Source organism: Myiozetetes cayanensis, unplaced genomic scaffold (assembly GCF_022539395.1).
Source record: "Myiozetetes cayanensis isolate MyiCay16 unplaced genomic scaffold, myiCay2020 scf51, whole genome shotgun sequence".
Taxonomy (NCBI): domain Eukaryota; kingdom Metazoa; phylum Chordata; class Aves; order Passeriformes; family Tyrannidae; genus Myiozetetes; species Myiozetetes cayanensis.
In genome coordinates this window covers 66,822-86,608 of record NW_026087754.1, presented here as the reverse complement: position 1 = coordinate 86,608, position 19,787 = coordinate 66,822, and the positions used below count along the sequence as shown (strand labels likewise).

At 48.6% G+C, this 19,787-nt stretch overlaps 1 protein-coding gene across 1 annotated transcript; it reads left to right on the top strand.

The window, feature by feature from the left end:
- Nucleotides 1-806: 806 nt before the first annotated feature.
- On the top strand, nucleotides 807-2,380 carry HOXC4 (homeobox C4). Its single transcript, XM_050334225.1, is given in 3 exon segments — nucleotides 807-828; nucleotides 831-1,349; nucleotides 2,025-2,380. Coding segments are annotated over 3 exon segments (897 nt in total).
- The last annotated feature ends 17,407 nt before the right edge of the window (nucleotides 2,381-19,787 follow it).

Sequence of the window (19,787 nt, the reverse complement as noted above, 5' to 3'; positions counted from 1 at the left end):
ACCTCAAAAACCGGGGCTCGGCCACACTGGGAAGGTTTTGGGGGTAAAAAGGGGGGTCCCCCAATGCTGTTTGGGGTGAGGGGGGCTGTGCGTGACATTGGTTGTGTCCCCCCCTCGACTGAGATTTAAGGCAGGGGCACCAAAAAGGATCTTCCTTGCAGGTAAATTGCCCACCCCACCCCCCCAAAAAAAAGGTGGTGATGGTGTTTAACCCTCTCCCCTCTACCATGGGGGTGAGGGGGGGTCTGGGCTGCGGGGAAAAGGGGGGGATGAACCCCCCCAGGGTGTCCCCAACCTGCCCCCCATCCCCTCCCCAGCCTTGGGGGGCTGGACACCCTCACCCTCACCTCAAGACTGGTGTAGGGGGGTCATCATCACCAGCTCGGCTAGGTGGGGGGGGGTGCTCACTGCCCCCCAAAACACCCCCCCCAGACCCTTCCTCCCATCCTCATCCTCACCCTCCCCCCCTCCACAACCCAAAAGGGGGTCCCCCCATTGTTGTGCGTGTGTCCCCCTCTTTCCCGCAGCCCTGGGGAGTGCGTGTGTGAGTGGGGGAAGCGAGGCTACGACCCCCACCCCCTCACCCACCCACCCCACCACCCACCTCTCCCCTCAGCCCTTCATCCCCGCGCCCCCAATCCCACATTTCTCTCTCTCTCTCTCCATTCCAACCCCATCTCTATCTCCATCCACCCACCCCCTCCCCACCCCCTCCCCACCCCCTCGCAATTTGGGTACATTTTGCAGAGCTTTTGGTTCCTTATCCGGGGACTGGGCCGGCGGGTGTGATTGGCCGCGGATGTCACATGGTGAAAGTAACTTTACGGGGTCGCAGCTAGTAGGAGGGCTTTATGGAGCAGAAAAACGACAAAGCGAGAAAAATTATTTTCCACTCCAGAAATTAATGATCATGAGCTCTTATTTGATGGACTCTAACTACATCGATCCGAAATTTCCTCCATGCGAGGAATATTCGCAAAATAATTACATCCCAGACCACAGTCCGGAATATTATAGCCGGACCAGGGAGTCCAGCTACCAGCATCACCACCCGGAGCTGTACCCCGTGCCACGACCCTCCTTCCCCGACCGCCCGTTCAGCTGCGGGGGGCTCCCGGCTCCCGGCAACCCGGCCGCGCTCCAAAGGGGACACGGGCAAACTCCAGGAGGCCAACACCTCTCAGAGAAAGCACAGCAGCTCTGCGAGCAGGCTGCCCTATCCACCTCCTCCACCACTCCTTCCCCAGCCCCTCCAGCCTGCAACCAGCCAAACCCCGACCATCCCACCAGCACAGCTTCCAAACAGCCCATAGTCTATCCCTGGATGAAAAAAATCCACGTCAGCACTGGTATGCAACTTTTATTTTCCTCTTCTGTCTCCCCTCCGCTCTCTCTGATTTTCACACCATGCTCCTCGCTCCCCTCTCGCCTCTCTCTCTCTCTCTCTCTCTCTCTCTCTCTCTTTTTTTTTTATTTCCTTCCCTTCCATGAGAGCCTTTGGGTTAGCACAATTGAACTGGATTTACGACTCCGAATGGGTAATTACACCCACCATAAATTTTATAGCCGAGCTACTGTGGGCAGCCGTAGCCATGTGGCTCGGGCTGTTATGTATGTGTGAAACTCCGAAAGCTTTGTGAGGGGTGCATAAATAATTCAGTCTTTTGAGCCAGGGAAACCCCTTCCTATTAGAATAGAAACTCTCGAGCTGCCCAAAGTTCTTTATTACCTATTTAGCCTATTACTTTTTTTTTTTTTGTTCCTTTTTTTTTTTTTTTTTTTTTTGTAAAAATCTTCTCCCCCGGCTCCTCCAGTCGCCTCTCCCGACCCTCTCTCCATCCACGCTGATTTTCCTTGTGTGTTTTTTCTTTTTTTTTTTTATTATTTTATTTTTTGTGTCTTTTTTTTTTTCCCCTTTTCCTGTTCGTTTGTCTTTTTTTTTTTTTTTTCCCTTTTTTTTTTTTCGATTTTTTTGTTTTTGGTTTGGTTTGGTTCGGTTTGTTTTCCTTCCCCTCCTTTTCCAGTGAATCCCAATTACAACGGAGGCGAACCCAAGCGATCCAGGACAGCCTACACCAGGCAGCAGGTTTTGGAGCTGGAGAAGGAATTCCACTATAACAGGTACCTGACCCGGCGGCGCCGCATCGAGATCGCGCACTCCCTTTGCCTCTCCGAGCGACAGATCAAAATCTGGTTTCAGAACAGGAGGATGAAGTGGAAAAAAGACCACAGGCTGCCCAACACCAAAGTGCGGGCAGCGAACGCCGGGCCCGGCGCTTCCACCGCCCCCGCGGCCCCGGCGAGCTCGGCCGCGGGCGAGGAGCTGCCCCCCCCTCCGACCGCGCAGGACCCGCGCAGCGAGGATATCACCAGGTTATAAAAAAAAAAAAAACAAACCACCCTTTCCTCCTCCTCCTCTTCTTCCTCCTCCTCCTCCTCCTCCTCCTCCCCGACCGACCCCCTCAAAAGGCCCGCGCACGAGTGACTCTGGATTATTTATAGGATCTAATATATATATATATATATATTTTGGTCTTCTCCCCCCCTTTTTTTTTCCCCCTCTTTCCTCGCCTCGTAGCTTTTTAAATTTTAATTATTATTATAATTATAATTATTATTATTATTATTATTTTTTGCTTCCTTCTGTGAGTGTCTCACAAAGAAAACACCACGGGTGTCCCCCTTTAGATGCATGTCGGATAGCATGAGGCCAGGTGTCTGCACCTGCAGGGTGGGTTTGTTTTTAGGGTGTTTTTGGTTTTTTAACGTCTTTTCAGGGGCTTTATTTATTTTTTAAAGCGGGGAGGGGGCAGGGAAGGAAAGCAGAGTGGGGAGAGGGGGGGTGGGAAGGAAGAGGGTCGAATTTAACGAAGAAACGCTGATAATCCTGACGGCGGAAAACAGGCAAATAACAATAAAAAAAGGGCGAATTTGGGTGTTTTTCCCCTCCCCGCACCCCACTCTGCGTGGGGAATGCGCGACGAGCGTGGGGAGGGGGTGGGAAAAAAAGCTTAAAAATCACGATTAGAGGTGGTGATGGTGGTGGTGGAGGGGAAGGCAAACAAAAAGCAGCCACGAAACAACACACGGGGGGTGGCCGAGCCCTTTTTTTTTGCCGAGAAATCGAGAAGTAAAAAAGGGAGAGAGAGAGAGAGAGAGACAGAAAGAACGACCTATTTAAAAAAAAAAAAAGAAATAAAGAGCAGCGGAAGGTTCTCCAAAAGTCCGTAGTTAGGAGGGTTTTTTTGTCGTGGTTATTTGTGTTCTCGGGTTGATTTTTCTTTATTTTTTTTTCTTTTTAAATTTTTTTTTAAAATCCTTTATTTTTTTTTTTCCCCGCCATGATCGTTGTAAAGTTGCAATAAAACAGTTTTAGTGTGTCTGTGACGGTCCCAGTGTTCAATAAAACCGGTCAGTGTGAATTAGTTTTACTTTTATGTCTGGTGCCTTATTTTACTTCCCCCCTTCTCCCCCCCCTCTCTTCCCCTTTCCCTGCCCCCTCGATCTCCCTCCCAACCCGCCCCAAATTAATAATAATATTAACGATAATAATCGTAATAACCAGGATAATAAAACGCCGGGACAGCGGATCCCACGAGCACCAGCTACTGCTTAAACTGAGTTTTAAACCGAGCTGAAAGATTAAAAAAACTCCCAACTCCCAGATTTTTTTTTCTTTTTTTTTTTTTTTTTTTTATGACATCACGGCGTGGCCGGTGCCTTTTGAAACCTCAGACCCTCCCAACCTGTAAAGATGGGGCTTAAAAAAACAAACAAACCCAAAAAAAAAACCTGAATAAAAGGGGAAATCCGGGGCTTTCAGACCAGTGCTGGTGGACTGGGAGCAGCTCCCGGTCGTGCCTCTTTTTATTTTCTTTTTCCTTCCCTGGGGTTCAGCTCCTTCTCCCCCTCTTGGAACCTTTCGCCTCGCGGTCTTTTCAGCGGGATTATTGTTAATAATAATCATAATAATCATAATAATCATCATAATAATAACTGATAGTAATGATGATTGCGGTTGGTATTTTGCCCTGGCTGTCGTGGCGGCCACGAGCCCCGGATTGAATTTTGCCAGGTGATGAAAAGGCTGTTAAATAATAATAATAATAATAATAATAATAATAATAATAATAATAATAATAATAATAATAATGGCAGTAATAGCGCTGATAAATGTAATTCATCCCTCCCCGACCTTTGGAGGCAGCAAATTGGCAGCAGAGGGGGGAGATTTGGGAGGGAGGGGGGAAGGAAAATCTGTGTTCCCCCATCCTAAAATTGGGGTTTGGAGCTTCCCTGGCTGGGCAGGGAAAGGGGGAGGGGCTGAACCCCACTTTGATTTTCATTTTAGGCCTGGTTTTGGGCAAGTTTTGGGGGGCTGGGAGAGGGAGGCCTGCTGGAATTCCCACACCCCCACCCTCCACACCCCCTTTTCCAAGGGGGTTACCCCAGAGGAGGCTTTTCCAGCGTCTTAATTCGGGTTTTATTCTCTTTATTTACCGTTTTCCTCCCACCCCCCCCCCTCCAGCATCGATTTAAGCTGCCACGAAACAAATCGCGGCCTCGACCCCCTTTTGTGAGAGCTGGGGGTGTTTTTCTGATTATCCTGGGGGTGGGTGGTGGTTATGGATTAAAATAATCAGTTTTTTCTTTATTATGATGATTTTTTTTTTTGCCCCACGTCCTGTTTTGGTGATGTTTAATCCAAAAGATCCAAACGCAAGGCCAGGAGGAGAATCCCCTTCCTCCTGGTTAAACATTCCCACCCCCTCCCCAGAGCAGGGAAAGATGTCGGGAGCCAGTTGGGGATTGGGGATTTGGGATTTAAGCCGAGCCCTTCGCAGCTGAGAGGATAAAAAACCAACCCCACTCCGAGCCCTAAAAATAAGAAAAAATTAAATAGAAAATATAAATACGACCGGTAAACGCGCAGGGGGGTGGGGTGGAGAGGGGTGTAGGTGTTTTAAAATCTTCTTTTAGAGGCAAGAAATCCGAGGGGAAAAAAGAAAAGGAGGAGGAAGGAGAGGGCAAAAAAAGGGCACCAGGGAGGGGAGAAATTCAGGTTTAATGCCTGTTAACGAGCAGTAAACGGCACCCAGGGCGAGGGAGATGTTTAAAAATCCTCCTTTACGGGCAAGAAATCCGAGGGAAAAGGGGAGAAAATAAGGAGAGAAAATCAGGTTTAATGCGGGGAAGGGGGGGGAATAAAAGGTGCTGAGAGGGGGGGGCTCCCCCCGAACACCCCAAGGTGAGGAAGGGCAGCCCCTCCCCCCCCCAAAAATGTCCTCGGGGTGGGTTGGATTTGTCCCTGTTTTTTTGGGGGGGATTCTGGAGTTTGGGGTTGTGGGATGGGGTTTTATTTTGGTTCCACCCCAGGATAGGGGGGAGTTGGAATTGGGGTGCTGGGGGAGCCCCTGGGTGGGAGAGGGGAAAGGAGGGGAGGGGAGAGGGGAAAAATGGGGGGAAAAAGGTAAAATAAAGGGAGGAAAAGGGAAATAAAGGTGGGAAAGAGGGGGATGGAAGGGGCAGGGAAATAAAGGGGGAAGGGGAAGTAAGGGGGGAAATAAGGGGAGAAATAGGGGAATAAAGGGGGAAATAGGGAATAAAAGGTGGAAGGGAAATTGGGGGGAGAGAAATAAGGGGGGAAATGGGGGGATAAAAGGGGGAAGGGGAATAAAAGAGAAGGGAAATAAGGGGGAAAGAGAGAAATAAAGGGGAGAAAGGGGGAGAGAAATAAGGGGGAAATACAGAAATAGAGGGGGAAAAGGGGAATAAAGAGGGAGAGAAATGAGGGGGAAATAGAGAAATAAAGGGGGAAAAGGGGAATAAAGAGGGAGAGAAATAAGGAGGGAATAAAGAGGGAGAGAAATAAGGGGGGGAATAGGGGAATAAAAAAGGGGGAAGGGAAGTAAAGGGGGGAGAAATGAGGAGGGGAATAAAAGGAGAAGGGGAAACACAGAGGGGCAAATAAATAAAAAAATGGAAGAAGGGGTGGAAAAAAGGGAAGGCGAAGGGAAGAAGGAGAAAAAAGGAGAAATTAAAAAAAAAAAGAGAGAGATAAACAGGGAGGAAAAGGGAGCGAAAAAAAGAGGGGGTTGGAAATATCAGTTCCCGCTGCAAACCAGCCCCAAAAAGCCCCGGTGCCTTTGCTTTTTTTCCTTTTTTTAGCCTCTCGACGCCTCCGCGAGAGGAGAGGTCGAAAGAAAAAAAAAAAAACTTTTATTGAAGTTCTCGGAGTGAAAAAAAAAAAAACCAAACAAAAAAAACCAAAAAACCAAAACCCAAAAAAGGCGAAAAGCGGGTTCACGGAAAGGCCAACTTTTCTGCTGCAGGCAGAGAGTGACCCCCCCCACCACCACCACCACCCCCGAGCCCTCCTGACCCGCTGCCTCTCCTCGAGGATGTCCCCTCTGTGTCCTCGGACACACAATTTAAGAGGCACCATCGCCCTTTCCGAGGCTTTTGTGGGGTCGCGGTGTGGTTTTTTTTTTTTTTGGGTTTTTTTTTAATCTGATGGGGTGTCCCGGGTAGAGGGAGGAGAGAGACAGAGGGAGGGGGGGGTTGGAGCTGCGTGTTGTGGCATTGTCCTCTGGCCAAAATAAACCCCCCGGGAGGAAAGGAAGGGGGGGAGAGAGAAGGGTGAAGTGGCGGCCAAACTTCTCTTTCTCTGTGTCTCTCTCTCTCTCTCTGCCCCCTTCTTTTCCTCTCGGAGATGCTCGAAGCTCGCGGCGGGTCCGGGAGCGCTGCCCCTGGCACGTGAGTAAATTCCCACGGCAGGAAAATCCCCCAAAAAATATAGTTATTATTTTTATTTCTTTATTTTTTTAAATAATAATTTAAAATCGGGTTGATACTCGGAAATAAAATAGTAATATTGATGATAATTAAAAAAAAAAAAAAAAAAAAAGAGGTGAAAGCGGAGCCAAAAAAAGAGAAAAAAATAAAAGTTTATGGGAGGGGAAAATCAGGATGGAAATGGGAGGTGGAAGAGGGGGAGGGTTAAAAATAACCCCGCGTGCGTCCGGCGGGACAGAGGGACGGGCAGATCCAGGGGTGGATGGAGGAAATGCTGCCCCGTGGTTCATCCCCGAGCTCCGTGTCCCCAACTGGCCCCGGTGCCCCCCCAGCATCCCCCCCATCCCTCCCCATCCCTCCCCTCCGGCTGCCGCATTGTTCAGGGCTCGGATAATTCGCTTTACTCTGATTATTGGGCTATAAAACTCCCTCAAACGACGTGTTTCTGGAGGCTCGAATTAACATCTGAGGCCGGGGCGCTGTTTTATCTCCTCTTTTATGTTCTTGGAGTCCAATTTGTTTTGAAGTTCCCCTGATAAGTTTTTTTTTTTCTTTTTTTTTCTTTTTTTTCTTTTTTTTCGCCGGTTCCTCTCGCAGCTCGGGCTCGATTTGAGATGTTGTTTCGCCTTTTCCTTCCTTCCCCTCTCCCCTTTAAGTGTCTCCGCTAAGGACTCGGGGGTTTGAAGTCGTTTCGCGAAGGGTTTTTAAACGGCAATAAAAATAAGGGCGGGAGGGGGGAAAAACCCCACCCAAACCAGCAAAAAGTCTTTGTATCCGGAGGCTCCGAGGAATGGCAACTTAATCTTGAAAATTTACATCAGCAGGCTGCGAAAATGAGCTTCCTGTATTGCCTGGTAGGAAGGAAAACACACACACACATATATATATATTTATAAAAAAAAGGAAGTAACATCTCCAGAGATGCTCTGGGGAGATAACAGCACCCTCAGCTCGAGGAAAACTTTTTTATTGCGTTTTTTTTATGAGCTGGGAATACATTTCCCTCCCTCCCACCCCTTTTTTTTTCCACCCCCCCTTCTCTTCTTCTTCTTCTTGTTGTTGTTGTTGCCCCGGGGCTCTCCTGTTGAGCTTCCAACCATCCCCTCGCAGGTTGCGAACGTTCCTCTCTCTCTTTTTTTCTCTCTCTCTCTTTTTTTTTCTCTCTCTCTCGCCGGTGTTAATTGGAATTAAAAGCCAAAACACGCGCCCGGGGTTAAACGAGTGAGTTACGGGCTGGCCCCGGCCCTGACAGCACCTCCGCGCCGCAACTTTTATTTATTGTCCTCTCCTATATCATTATCCAGGGTTTGGTTTTTTCTTTTTTTTATGCACTTCCCCAATCCGTGCGCCGTGATTAATTTGGGTGGGCAAGGCACCAAGCTAAACATTTTGGAGGATTTATTGTTATTATTATTTATTTAATTAATTTACTTTTTTTTTTTTTTTTTAACAAGCGTTGGGGGGGACACAATTTTTAAATACTGCCTTTTATTTCTATTTTTCTCTCTTTTTTTTTGCTAATGTTTGGGTGTTTCTTCAGCGCAAGTGCGTTTTTGGCTTTATCTTTTTTTGGGGGGGGAAAAAAAGCGTCTTAGGAGTGGATTTTCCCTCTTCTCCGGAAATCAGGACACGCTCCAGGAGCGAGCGAAATAAAATAATTGGGGAAATAAAGAAATCGTCCCTTCTCTGGCGGGGGAATTTAAACCCCTCCTTGGAATTACACGAACTTTTCCCTCCCCTCCTCTTTACCTGGAGGGTTTTGCGCTCTTTAAAATCCAAAAAACCGAGACGTCTCATGGATAAACTGGGATCCAGCGCAGGGATCCCCCCCCAAAAAGGGATATTTAATCGTGTTTCCTCAAGAAAAGTTGGATTTTTCCAGCTTTTTTTTCCCCTCACCGAGGATTTTCCTGCCCCGGTGACACCTTTGGATCCCTCGTTCCTCCTCCGAGGGCGAGGATGAGTCTCCCCCACCTCCCTAATTCCAAATTAATCCTGCCGGGCAAGGGTTATTTCTCCCGGTGGGAATGTCAGGAGCTTTTTGAGGGCCGAGGATTTCGGCTGCTTTTATGATTTTTTTAATTTTTATTTTTAATTGCGTTTATCCCCTCATGTCCGGGCTGCTCTGACAGCTGCCACTCACACCCAGCCCTGCCAGGCTCCTGATTTTGGGGGGAATTAAGGGCAAAAAAGAGGCAAAACCCCCTTTTATTGCTCGATTTTTGTGGGGGGGAGAAGCAGTAAAATAACCCCGGAAAGGATGGAGAGGCCCCTCCAAAAACCAGAGGTTCTGTGCCCAGAAAATCCCGATTTTTAGCCCCGAAAAGGTTCATCCTGAAAAGTGGGAATAAAACTTCCCAATCCCCTCTACCCTCCACCTTCCAGGGAATAAAACTGCAGGCAGAGGTGGATTTCTCCCTCTCAAACCCCCCCCCCCCATATTTATTCCTTCCCCGATTGGGGGACTTTTAACCCCAAATTCGTGTTTTCTGTGGGTGCTTTTTTTACCCTCGGAGAGACCCCCACGAGGCACCTTTATAATGATGATTTCTAATTAAGCCCCGTTTTTATGGGGACAATTAAAAGCCCTGCAGATGGAGGGATGAAGGCAGGTAACCCCCTACCCCCCCAAAAAAAAACCCCTCTGGATCAGCACGGGATTAACCCCCACAACTTTATATTTATTATTATGGTATTTAAACACCTCCCAGCTGCTTCATCCTCGCTTTAAACCCCACCAAGCCCTCCCAGGGTTCAGATCCCCCCTCTGTGTTTTTATTCCTATTTTACTCTTATTTTTAGTCCCCTTTTGCTCTTCTATTTAGTCCTATTTTGCTCTTATTTATATTTTTATTTTACTCTTACTTTTAGTCCTATTTCACTCTTCTTTTTGGTCCTATTTCACTCTTATTTTTAGTCCTATTTCCTTCTTCTCTTATCGCTGCTTTATTCCCATTTCATTCTTATTTTATCCCCTAATTCATCCCTGTTGCACTCTCCTTTAATTTCCTATTTTATCCCTATTTTATCCCTATTTTATCCCCGTTGAACTCTTGGTTTCCTTCCACGTTATCCCTGGTTTTATCCCCCTATTTCTTCCCTCTTGCCCAGGGGAAGAAGAGGAGATAAAAAAAAAAAAAAACAACCCTCAACCCCTCAAATTCCCCAAAAATCCTCCCAGTCCCATCCCAGATTCCTTGAAGTGCCTCTAAAATATTTAAAGAAGGGCCCGGGAAGTGTTTACGTCCAGGTTGGCTCCAGGTCGTGACCCCCGGCTCGGACACAGGGACAAAAGGGACTCTTTTTGGGGTTTTTTGGGGGGTAAAAAAAGGGGGGTCTGGGTGGTCTCAACCTCAGAAAGGCCGAGGGGTGGGGTGGGAGTGATTTGATGGGCGGTTTGGGGTTTTAATGACGGTTTGAAATGATTTTTAATGGCTTTTAATTCGATTTTTGACTCAGCTCTGGAGAGGGCGGGGGTGGAATCAGCCCCGAGCTGCTCCTGGGAGGCTTAAAAATGTAAAACCCCCCAAAAAACTTCATTTTAGGGGAGGAAAAGGGTTGGGGGGGTGGGTGTGATAAACCCCCTCCCTCTCTGATTAAAATCCATCTCCCCCCCACCTTTTTTAACTTCATTTTCCACCTGGATGTTTCTGCAAATTTATCCCGGGGAGGCGACGATTTGAGGAGGGAAAGGATTATTTAACCCTGAATTAATAATAATAATAATAATAATAATAATAATAATAATAATAATAATAATAATAATAATAATAATAATTTTAATGCCTGGAAAGGAGGGAGGGAAGGAAGACGGCCCATATTTCCCCCTGTTTGGGGTTAAAAATTAAAACCATCCCAGGCCCTTCCGGAGCATCTTTAATTATTAGGAATATTTATTAGCCCTAATCGGCGGGGCATTTCCCGCTAATGGGCCCCAGTAATTGCGCGGGGACTTAATTAGGGGCGCGTTTTTGGCACCCGCGCAGCTCTAAAGACACTTTTGGGGCCGCGCCCGGGGTGGGAATGTCGCGATAGCCGCCGATATAAAACCAGGAAGAAACTTCTCTCCTTCATTCCCCTCCCCCGGATCCAAGCGAGGGAGGGAGAGGGGAGGGAAATATTCGGGAATTCTCAGGTAGGGTTAAAAAAAATCCACGAGTTTATCCCTTTTTCGCCAAAAAATCCTAAAAAAAAGCCCCTCCCGGCCCTAAAAACGATCCCGGGAGGTTCGAAATGGGGAAGGAAAGGCAGGGGGGAAGGAGGAGAAGGAGAATTTTGGAGCTGATGGGGAGGGAGGGAAGGGGGTTCTCTCACCCCGCCGGGAATTTTGGGGTCGGGATGATGGAGAGAGGGCAGGGAAGACCCTAAAACACAACTCCCCCCCTCTTTTTTGGGGGGGGTTTGGGGGTTTTTGGGGTGCTGTGATCTCTGTGTCTTCCCGGGGGAAAGGGGGGGTTTCCTGCTGGACCGGGGAGATCAGAGAGGGAATAACCCCCCAAAAAAATGTGGGGGCAGAGGGAGGGTGGGTGTGAAAAGGGGGTAAATGGGAAGGAGGGTTCAGGGGGGCTCTGGGGTGGCCAGATGTGGGGGCTGTCACGGGGGAGGGGTGCTCAGGGGTGGGGTGGGGTCCAGATGTTGGGGGGACACTGCAGGATCAATTCCAGATGTTGGGGTGACACTTCGGGATCCATTCCAGATGTTGGGGTGACACTGCAGGATCCATTCCAGATGTTGGGGTCACATCGTGGGACGCTGCCCAAGTGTTGGGGGCGTCACCTTGGGGTCCTGCCCGCCCCTCCCAAGCCACGCCCTTTCCCCCTCCCCCTCGCGCCTGTCCCGCCCATCTTTTCCCCCCTCCCCGTCATCCCAAACCAGGGAATTCCTTGGAAAGGCCTCTGGAAATCCGGCTGCTTTTTTTATGGCCCTGTCAGCAGCTCCTTCAGAGCCCGTTTTCCTCCTCCTTATCCCTAATTTTCTCCCCTCTCTGAATCCCTCTGGATCCGGCGTTGAAAGGGAGAAAAAAAACCTCCCCAGGATGAGGATGGGGAGGGAAAAAACAGCCCAGGGATGGGGCTGGAATTCCATCAGCAACAGAGACCTCCAGATCTTCTTTTCCTCTGGGAAACATCCCCCTGGCATGGGGGCAATATTCCCACAGGGAATGGGTCAGGCTGGAATCCACTGTTCCCTAAAAAAGTGACCCCACCCTCAAAGAAAATGGAAAATAAAACCAGAGAGGTTTTTTCTCCGGGGTTGGAAAATCCCTGGAAATCCCTTGAGGGGGGAGAAAAATGTTGCCAAAACCTGAATTTTGCCAATTTTTTTGGGGGGGGTGGAGGGAGGAGCCCCGAGGATGTTCTGCTGGGCTTGGGGAGGTTTGGGATGGGGGTTTGAGAGGAGGTTTAGGGGAGGGTTGAGGAGATTTGGGAAGTTTGGGGGAGTTTTGGGGGAGGTTTCGAAGGTTTGGGGGAGGGTTGAGAGGCTTTGGGGAGCCCTGAGGAGGTTTTTGGGGAGTTTGGGGAGGTCTGAGGAGGGTATTTAGGAGCTTTGGGACGGCCTGGGAAGGTTTGAGGGTGTTCAGAGGAGATTTGAGAGGTTTGGGGAGGTCTGGAGACATTTCAGAAGGTTTTTTCAGAGGTCTGAGGACATTTAAGGAGATTTTTTTGGAGTTCTGGGAAGGTTTGAGGAGGTCTGAGGAGGTTTTTTCCGAGGTCTGAGGAGGTTTTTTAGGAGGTCTGGGGAGGTTTTTAGGAAGTCTGGAAAGGTTTGAGGAGGTCTGGGAAGGTTTTTTTCAGAGATCTGGGGAGGTTTTTCATCAGTCTGGGTGGGTTTGAGGAGCTTTTTTGGAGATCTGGGTCGGTCTGAGGAGGTTTTTTTGGGGATCTGGGGAGGTTCTTCGTCAGCCTGGGTGGATTTGAGGAGCTTTTTCAGAGATCTGGGTCGGTTTGAGGAGGTTTTTTCAGAGGTCTGGCTCAGTCTGAGGAGGTTTTTTGGAGATTGGCTCTGTTTGAGGAGGTTTTTCAGAGATCTGAGTCAGTCTGAGGAGGTTTTTTCGGAGATCTGGCTCGGTTTGGGGCCCAGGTCGCTGCTCCCGGCCCAGGTAACCATGGCAATGAGGGGGCTGGAGCATCCCAAGCTCCATCTCCTCCTCGTTAGCAGCGCTCGTGCCACGCAAACCCGTATTTATCTTGATTAGCCCGAGCCTCTCACCCTCCACATCGCAGCTTTGGGCTCTGCTTTTATCTGACCCAGGAGGGAAAAAATTCCCTCCCATCCCCTCCGAGGTGACCCCTCCAAGACCTCCCCGGAAGGGGCGTTAACGAGCGGACGCTCTTAATTAAGGATTTAAATTAAGGATTTAAAGTGGTTTTTTTGTTGGTTTTTTTGGCTCCTAAAAACCGAAGGTGATTCGGGAACCAAAACGGGGCGGGCAGGGGGGGAAAATTCGGGGGGAAAGCCCGCGGGTTTTTTTGGGGGAAATAAAGCAGGAAAGGCGATTTCTGGGAGGGTTTGGCTGCCGGGGTGACCCCCGACTATCGCGACATCCGGCCCTGCCCCCGCCCCGCCCCTTTCCACGGGGATTTGGGAACGGGAAGTTGGTTTTTTGGGGCCGCCTCATCCCTCTGTCACCCGCTCTGGGGGGTTGGGGGGGAAGGAGCCGCCGATTGCTTTAATTATCCCCCTAATTGGGTTTGGGGGTGTCAGGGGGTGCGCAGGGTTGGGGTTCTGCGGGGGAGGGGTTTGGGGTGGGGAGGGCGGAGACCCCCTGGTTGGGGGTCGGGATGGGGGTGAGGGGGGGATACAGGGGGTGTGTGAGATACCTGGGCACACACCTGGGCACACCTGGGCACACCTGGGCACGTGGGTTTGTACCCAGGGCTGTGACACCTGCACAGGGGGGTGTGGGTGGGGCACAGAAAGATTCCCAAATCGCGGTGTTTTCCTTGGAAAACGAGCCCAGGAGCTGCGGGGCTTCGCTTGGAGGGGCTGAGGAGGAGAATAATGGTGTTAATGCGGATAAAGAAAGGGAATATCCGGGATTTGGGTGAGGAAAAATTAATGATGGGATTATAGGGGGGAATAATAGTCAGAGAAATTGGAATAATAATAATAGGAATAATAATAATAATAGTGCTAATAATAATAATAATAGTGGCAATAATCACAATAGGATTAATATGATCAATAATCATAGTAAATATTAATAATGGCGAATAATAATAATAATACCAATATTAGCGGTAATCATAATAGGATTAATATGATCAATAATCATAATCAATAATAATAATAATAATAAATAACAGCAGCAATAAAAGTAGTAATATAATGAAATCAAAGAGGAAATGATAATAAATTGAAAGGTGTGAAATATTGACAAAGTTGAAGTAAATGGGAATAAAAAATAACACTGTTCGAATAAAAAGGAAAAAAAAAGCAGTGAAAAAAGGTGCTTAATAAAATAAATATATAAATATTAAAATTTATAAAATAAATAATAAAACAATACAGTAATAAAACAACATAATAAAACAATGTAATAAAACAATCTGATAAATAATAAATTAATTAATCAAGATATAATGAAATACCATTTACATATGTTATGTATAACATAAAAATAGAATATAAGATAATAGAAATAAATATAGCTGGGTTAATATTGATTATATTCATATATTATTTATATCAGATATGAATATGATATATAAAAATAGAAACGTAAAATAATAAAAATAACAAGGATAATATAAAATAATAAGAATAATATAAGATAATAAAAATAATTTAAATAATAATCTAAATTATAATGTAAATAATAATAAAATAATAATTAAATAATAGAATAAATAATATGTAAATAATATATAAGTAATATATAAGTAATATATAAGTAATATAAAAATAATATAAATAATATAATAAATGGAATAAATATTAGAATAAATGGAATAAATAATAGAATAAATAGAATAAATAATCGAATAAATAGAATACATAATAGAATAAATGGAATAAATCCTAGAATAAATAATATCCAAATAATAGAATAAATAACATTAATAATACAAATAAACATCCAAATAAAAATAACGCCCAATAAAATAACACGCATCAACAAAATGACCAAAAACAACGTAAAAGTGGAGCGAGGAAAAGGGACTTTTTGGCCAAACCCCCCTCCCTTTCCCCCCTCTGGGCGGGCGGAGCGGGGCCCGGCCCGGCCCGGGATGACGTTACGGGGGGCGCGGGGGGGTTCGGGGGGTATTTAAGGGGCTCCCGGCGCTCCCTCCATTCCCGGCCGGGCTCGGGAGCGCCTCATTAAACCCGCCCTAATTGCCATTAATTCGGACAAACGCGGCCTTTACGACTCTCCCAGCGAACATTTGCGGCGGCTCCGTCCCTCCCCTCCCTAAATCCCTGTTTTTCTCCCCAAAATCTCGCCGGGAAAGCGGCTTTGGGGAGCCTTCCGAGCGTCCCAAAACATCCCCCGTGGGGAGAGGGAGGGAAAACTCCCATAAATCGGAAACTCCGGGAGCTCCCGCGGCTTTCCCGGCTTTTTTTTTTTTTTGGTTTTTTTTTGAGTTTCCCGGGGATTTGTTGGGAAATCCCCCCTCGGGGGTTCCAAAAAGCGAGTTCCCGCCTCTTCTCGGAGTGTTTTTGGTGAGTTTCGGGTTGGATTTTGTGCCTTGACGACGAGCCAGGAGCTTTCTAATTTATATTCCCCCCCCCCAATTGTTTATTTTATATTTTTTTAAATCGCGTGTCGAAAATGTAGAAATATTAATACATAATGTATAATGCAATATATATTATATATCATGTTTAGAATATAAGCATATAATATAAATATAGCAGATAAAAGAGAGCGAAGATTTAGGATAATATAATACAGAGCAGATAATAAAATATGTGAGATTAATACAAACACACAACAAACTAAGGAATAAATATAATATAAACTGGAGAAATCAATACCTTAGAAGAGGTAGAAGAGAATAAAACAACCAGATGTAATAAAAACACATCCTGACGCTCCCCCGGGGGTGGCTGCACGTCCCGCTCCCCAAAAAACTCCTTCCCAAAATTCCCCGAGAATCCAAACTCCGCCCAGAAATTTAACTTTATTTCCCCCTTCCAAAAAAACCACAAACCAATAACGAGTATAATAAAACCAAGCAAAAACTTAACTAAGGTTTAAACTTCTCCGCCCTCCCTCCTTTAATTTAGGGGGGGTTTCCCCTTAAAAGAGCTTTTAGGGCCTCACGGATCCCTCAAACCCCCACCCACCCGTGCCCACCATCGCGATTTTCACCTACCGCGCTCAAAATTTACCCCTTTTTAGCTCGGCCGGCTCTTCCCAAACCTTTGGAATCCGCGCCCAAACAACTCCCGGCGCCTTCGCTCCGCTCCTGCCCTTCCTTCCAAACGCGGCGGTTCCGGCTCCGAAAAGGTTCCCCCTCCTAAAATCGCCTCTTTTTTCTTTTCTTTTTCTTTTTTCTGCATTTCGAGTTTTTTTTTCCGCGTGTTTCCCCCTTTCTCCTCGTTTCTCTTTTTTTTGTGTTGTCGCTGTTCTTTTTTTAAACCGGGATTTTCTTCCGGGGAGCAGCGGGACCCCCCCTTTGCCTTCCGCTCCTCGCCCTCTGAAAAAAACAAAAAACCACAAAAAACCAAACCCAACATGGACAAACCCAAGAAATTATTAAAAACAAACCCCCCAGCACCGCCCCGCGCGTCCCCCCCTTACCCCTAAAACCCCCTCGACCTTCCCCACCCTCATCCCAAGGGGGGGAGAAACCTTCCAAATCCACGGGGAATTCTCCGCCCGCCTCTGAATAAAAAAAAAAAAAAAAAAAAAAAAAAGTAATTTTCCACCACGGAAAAAAACACCGGAAAAAATAAAATAATAATAAAAAACCCAGCAAGTTTTGCGCCTTCTGGTTTTTTTTTGTTGTTTTTTTTTTTTTTTGGCTCCTTCAGGGGTTCGAAGGGGGGGGCTTTATTTTTATTTTGCCTCCCTTGTTTACAGCTCCAGGAGGCAAAAGAGCCATAAATCTCGGGGTGGGGAGGCAGCCCGAGACAAGGACATTTGTATGCAGCGTTCGGAGCTCGCAGCTCCCGCCGCAGCCCATTAAGAGGCAGCGGGCAGGGCCCGGCAGCTTCCGGTGGGCATTAACTTCCCGTTAAATTCTGCGGGAAAAAGGGCACGGAATTAACGCCCGCTGGATCCATCATATTGCTTGGCAGCTGGGATTAAACCGGGAAAGAAGGGGATGAGGGTTGGGGGGAGGGGGGGGCGTCCCGAGTGCGGCCGAGAGGGGGGTTAATTCTAATTTTAATGTTAATTTTAATGTTAATTTTAATGGGTTTTGGGTTGGGTTGGGTTGTTTGGTTGTTTGGGGTTTTTTTCCCCTACTCTCGTGTCTGAAAAATGGGAAGGGCGAGGAGGGTTTTTGTGGGGAGGGGGTTAAAGGAAAGTGACCCCGAGTGTGGAATGGGGGGTGTTAGGGGCAGGTACGGGCAGGGCAGGGGCGGCCCCTGGGGTGTGGCCTGTCCTTATGGATGTGTCCTGTCCCTCTGGATCTGTCCCGTCCCTGTGGATCTGTCCTGTCCCTGTGGATCTGACTTGTCCCTGTGGATGTGTCCTGGTGCTATGAATCTGCCCTGCCCCTCTGGTTCTACCCTGTCCCTCTGGATCTGTCCCATCCCTCTGGATCTGTCCTGTCCTTATGGATGTATCCTGTCCCTCTGCCTGTATCCATCCCCTCTGGCTGTATCCATCCCCTATCCATCCCCCTGGCTCTATCCATCCCCTATCCATCCCCTATCCATCCCCCCTGGCTGTATCCATCCCCTCTTGCTCTATCCATCCCCTCTCCATCCCCTCTGGCTGTATCCATCCCCTATCCATCCCCCTGGCTCTATCCATCCCCTATCCATCCCCTATCCATCCCCTCTGCCTGTATCCATCGCCCCTGGCTCTATCCATCCCCTATCCATCCCCTATCCATCCCCCCTGGCTGTATCCATCCCCTCTTGCTCTATCCATCCCCTCTGGCTGTATCCATCCCCTATCCATTCCCTCTCCATCTCCTCTGGCTCTATCCATCCCCTCTGGCTCTATCCATCCCCTCTGGCTCTATCCATCCCCTCTCCATCCCCTCTGGCTGTATCCATCCCCTATCCATTCCCTCTCCATCCCCTCTGGCTCTATCCATCCCCTCTGGCTGTATCCATCCCCTATCCATTCCCTCTCCATCTCCTCTGGCTCTATCCATCCCCTATCCATCCCCCTGGCTCTATCCATCCCCTATCCATCCCCTATCCATCCCCTCTGCCTGTATCCATCGCCCCTGGCTCTATCCATCCCCTCTCCATCCCCTCTGGCTCTATCCATCCCCTCTGGCTGTATCCATCCCCTATCCATCCCCTCTGGCCGTGTCCAGCCCATATGGATGCAGAGCACACTCTCCACTCTTTCCTAATAGGCTTTTTATATATTTTTTTTTTCCCTCGTTCCCATTTTCTCTCTCTCCCATTAGCGGATCGATGGCCCCTCTCCCTCCCCCAGATCCATTACACCGGCTATTTCCTTTCGCTAATCAATGCTTTTTCTCCTCCATCTCCCCTTCCAGCCTTCTCCTTCCTCCCTCTCCCCCATCCCCCGCCGCAGCCTCCTCATCTTCACGCTCCCTCCCTTCACTGACACCCCCCCCCCAAAAATAAACCCCCAAGCCCCCCGATGGGGATGAAGAACCCTCATTCCACCTCAGGAAAGCACCAGCATCCCTCTCCCTCCTCATCCTCACTCCCCCACCCTCCGACAGCGCCAATTTTTCCGATTTTTTTTTTTTTTTTTGCTATTATTTCCTTCAATATTTTTTTCCCGCTGTTTCCCCCCCCTCCCTTCTCCTCTCCCTCCTCCGCCCGCGAAAGCGTTAAAGGCAGGAGCGCGGCACCCGCATCCAGCAGCAGCTTTTGTGGGGCTGATTTATGGCTTCAATCTTGGTTCACCCAGAGTTCACGGGGATTTGCTGTTCCTGAGGGCTAAAAGATGGTCTCACTTGACAAGTGTGACTATTGGAAATGCCTCTCCCCGCTCCCTCGCGCTCTCAACCGCTGCCTTTGCAGAGAGTAAAAGGTTTTCTAATTGAGAACGAGACTCGGGGGCTGCCCCCCCCCTCCATCCTTCCCCTCTCGTTCCCCGCTTGGTTTTCAAGCCTCAGGTATCGACCGGAGGTGAAAAACCCCCCCAAAAAAAATCCAACGGGGAGACACTCAAGGACTCCAAACCCCCTCCCCAGCTCGAATTCTCGAGGAAACACAAACAACCCCCCCAACCCTCCCTCCCTCCACCGCCCCCGCCCCCAAATTCCTTCCCATCCACCGCGGGGTTTTGAACAAGTAAAATAGTTTATGGAAGGCATCGAGGTCTTTAAACTCGCGCAGAAGCATCGCCCATAAATTACCCGACGTGACTCGCCTCCCGATGCGCTCCCGGGCCCCGCGTCTCGCCCTTCCTCTCCCCCACCCCCAAACCCCCACCCCCAAAACTCCCGGCCCCCTCCTCACCCTCCTCCCGCACCCCAAAACTCGCGGGTAACCCCTTCCCCCCCGAATAACCCTGGTGGGGAACCTTTAATGAGATGTAAATTTAATCGCTCTCGAGGCCAGCGCTGGCTCTCGCGCGTGATGAACGCGCGCGCGCGTGTGCACGCGCCTAATTAGCGCTCTGAGCTAATTAACGAGTGCCCGGTCCAGCGCTTTGGATCTTTTCCCCCCTCCCTCCCCGCGAAACCTCTCGGGGGGGTGTTCGTGTTTCCGCGTGGAGCTGTAGGGGGGGGGGTGTGTGTGACCCCCGGGGGGGGTCGCGACCCCCCCCAAAACGGGCGCTGTGGCCCCGGTTTGTGCCCGCGGGGCGGGTTTGTCGCCGTGCTGGGGGTCTCGTGGCTGCCGTGACGCCGTGGGGTGGAGGCGTGGAAGGAGCTGTG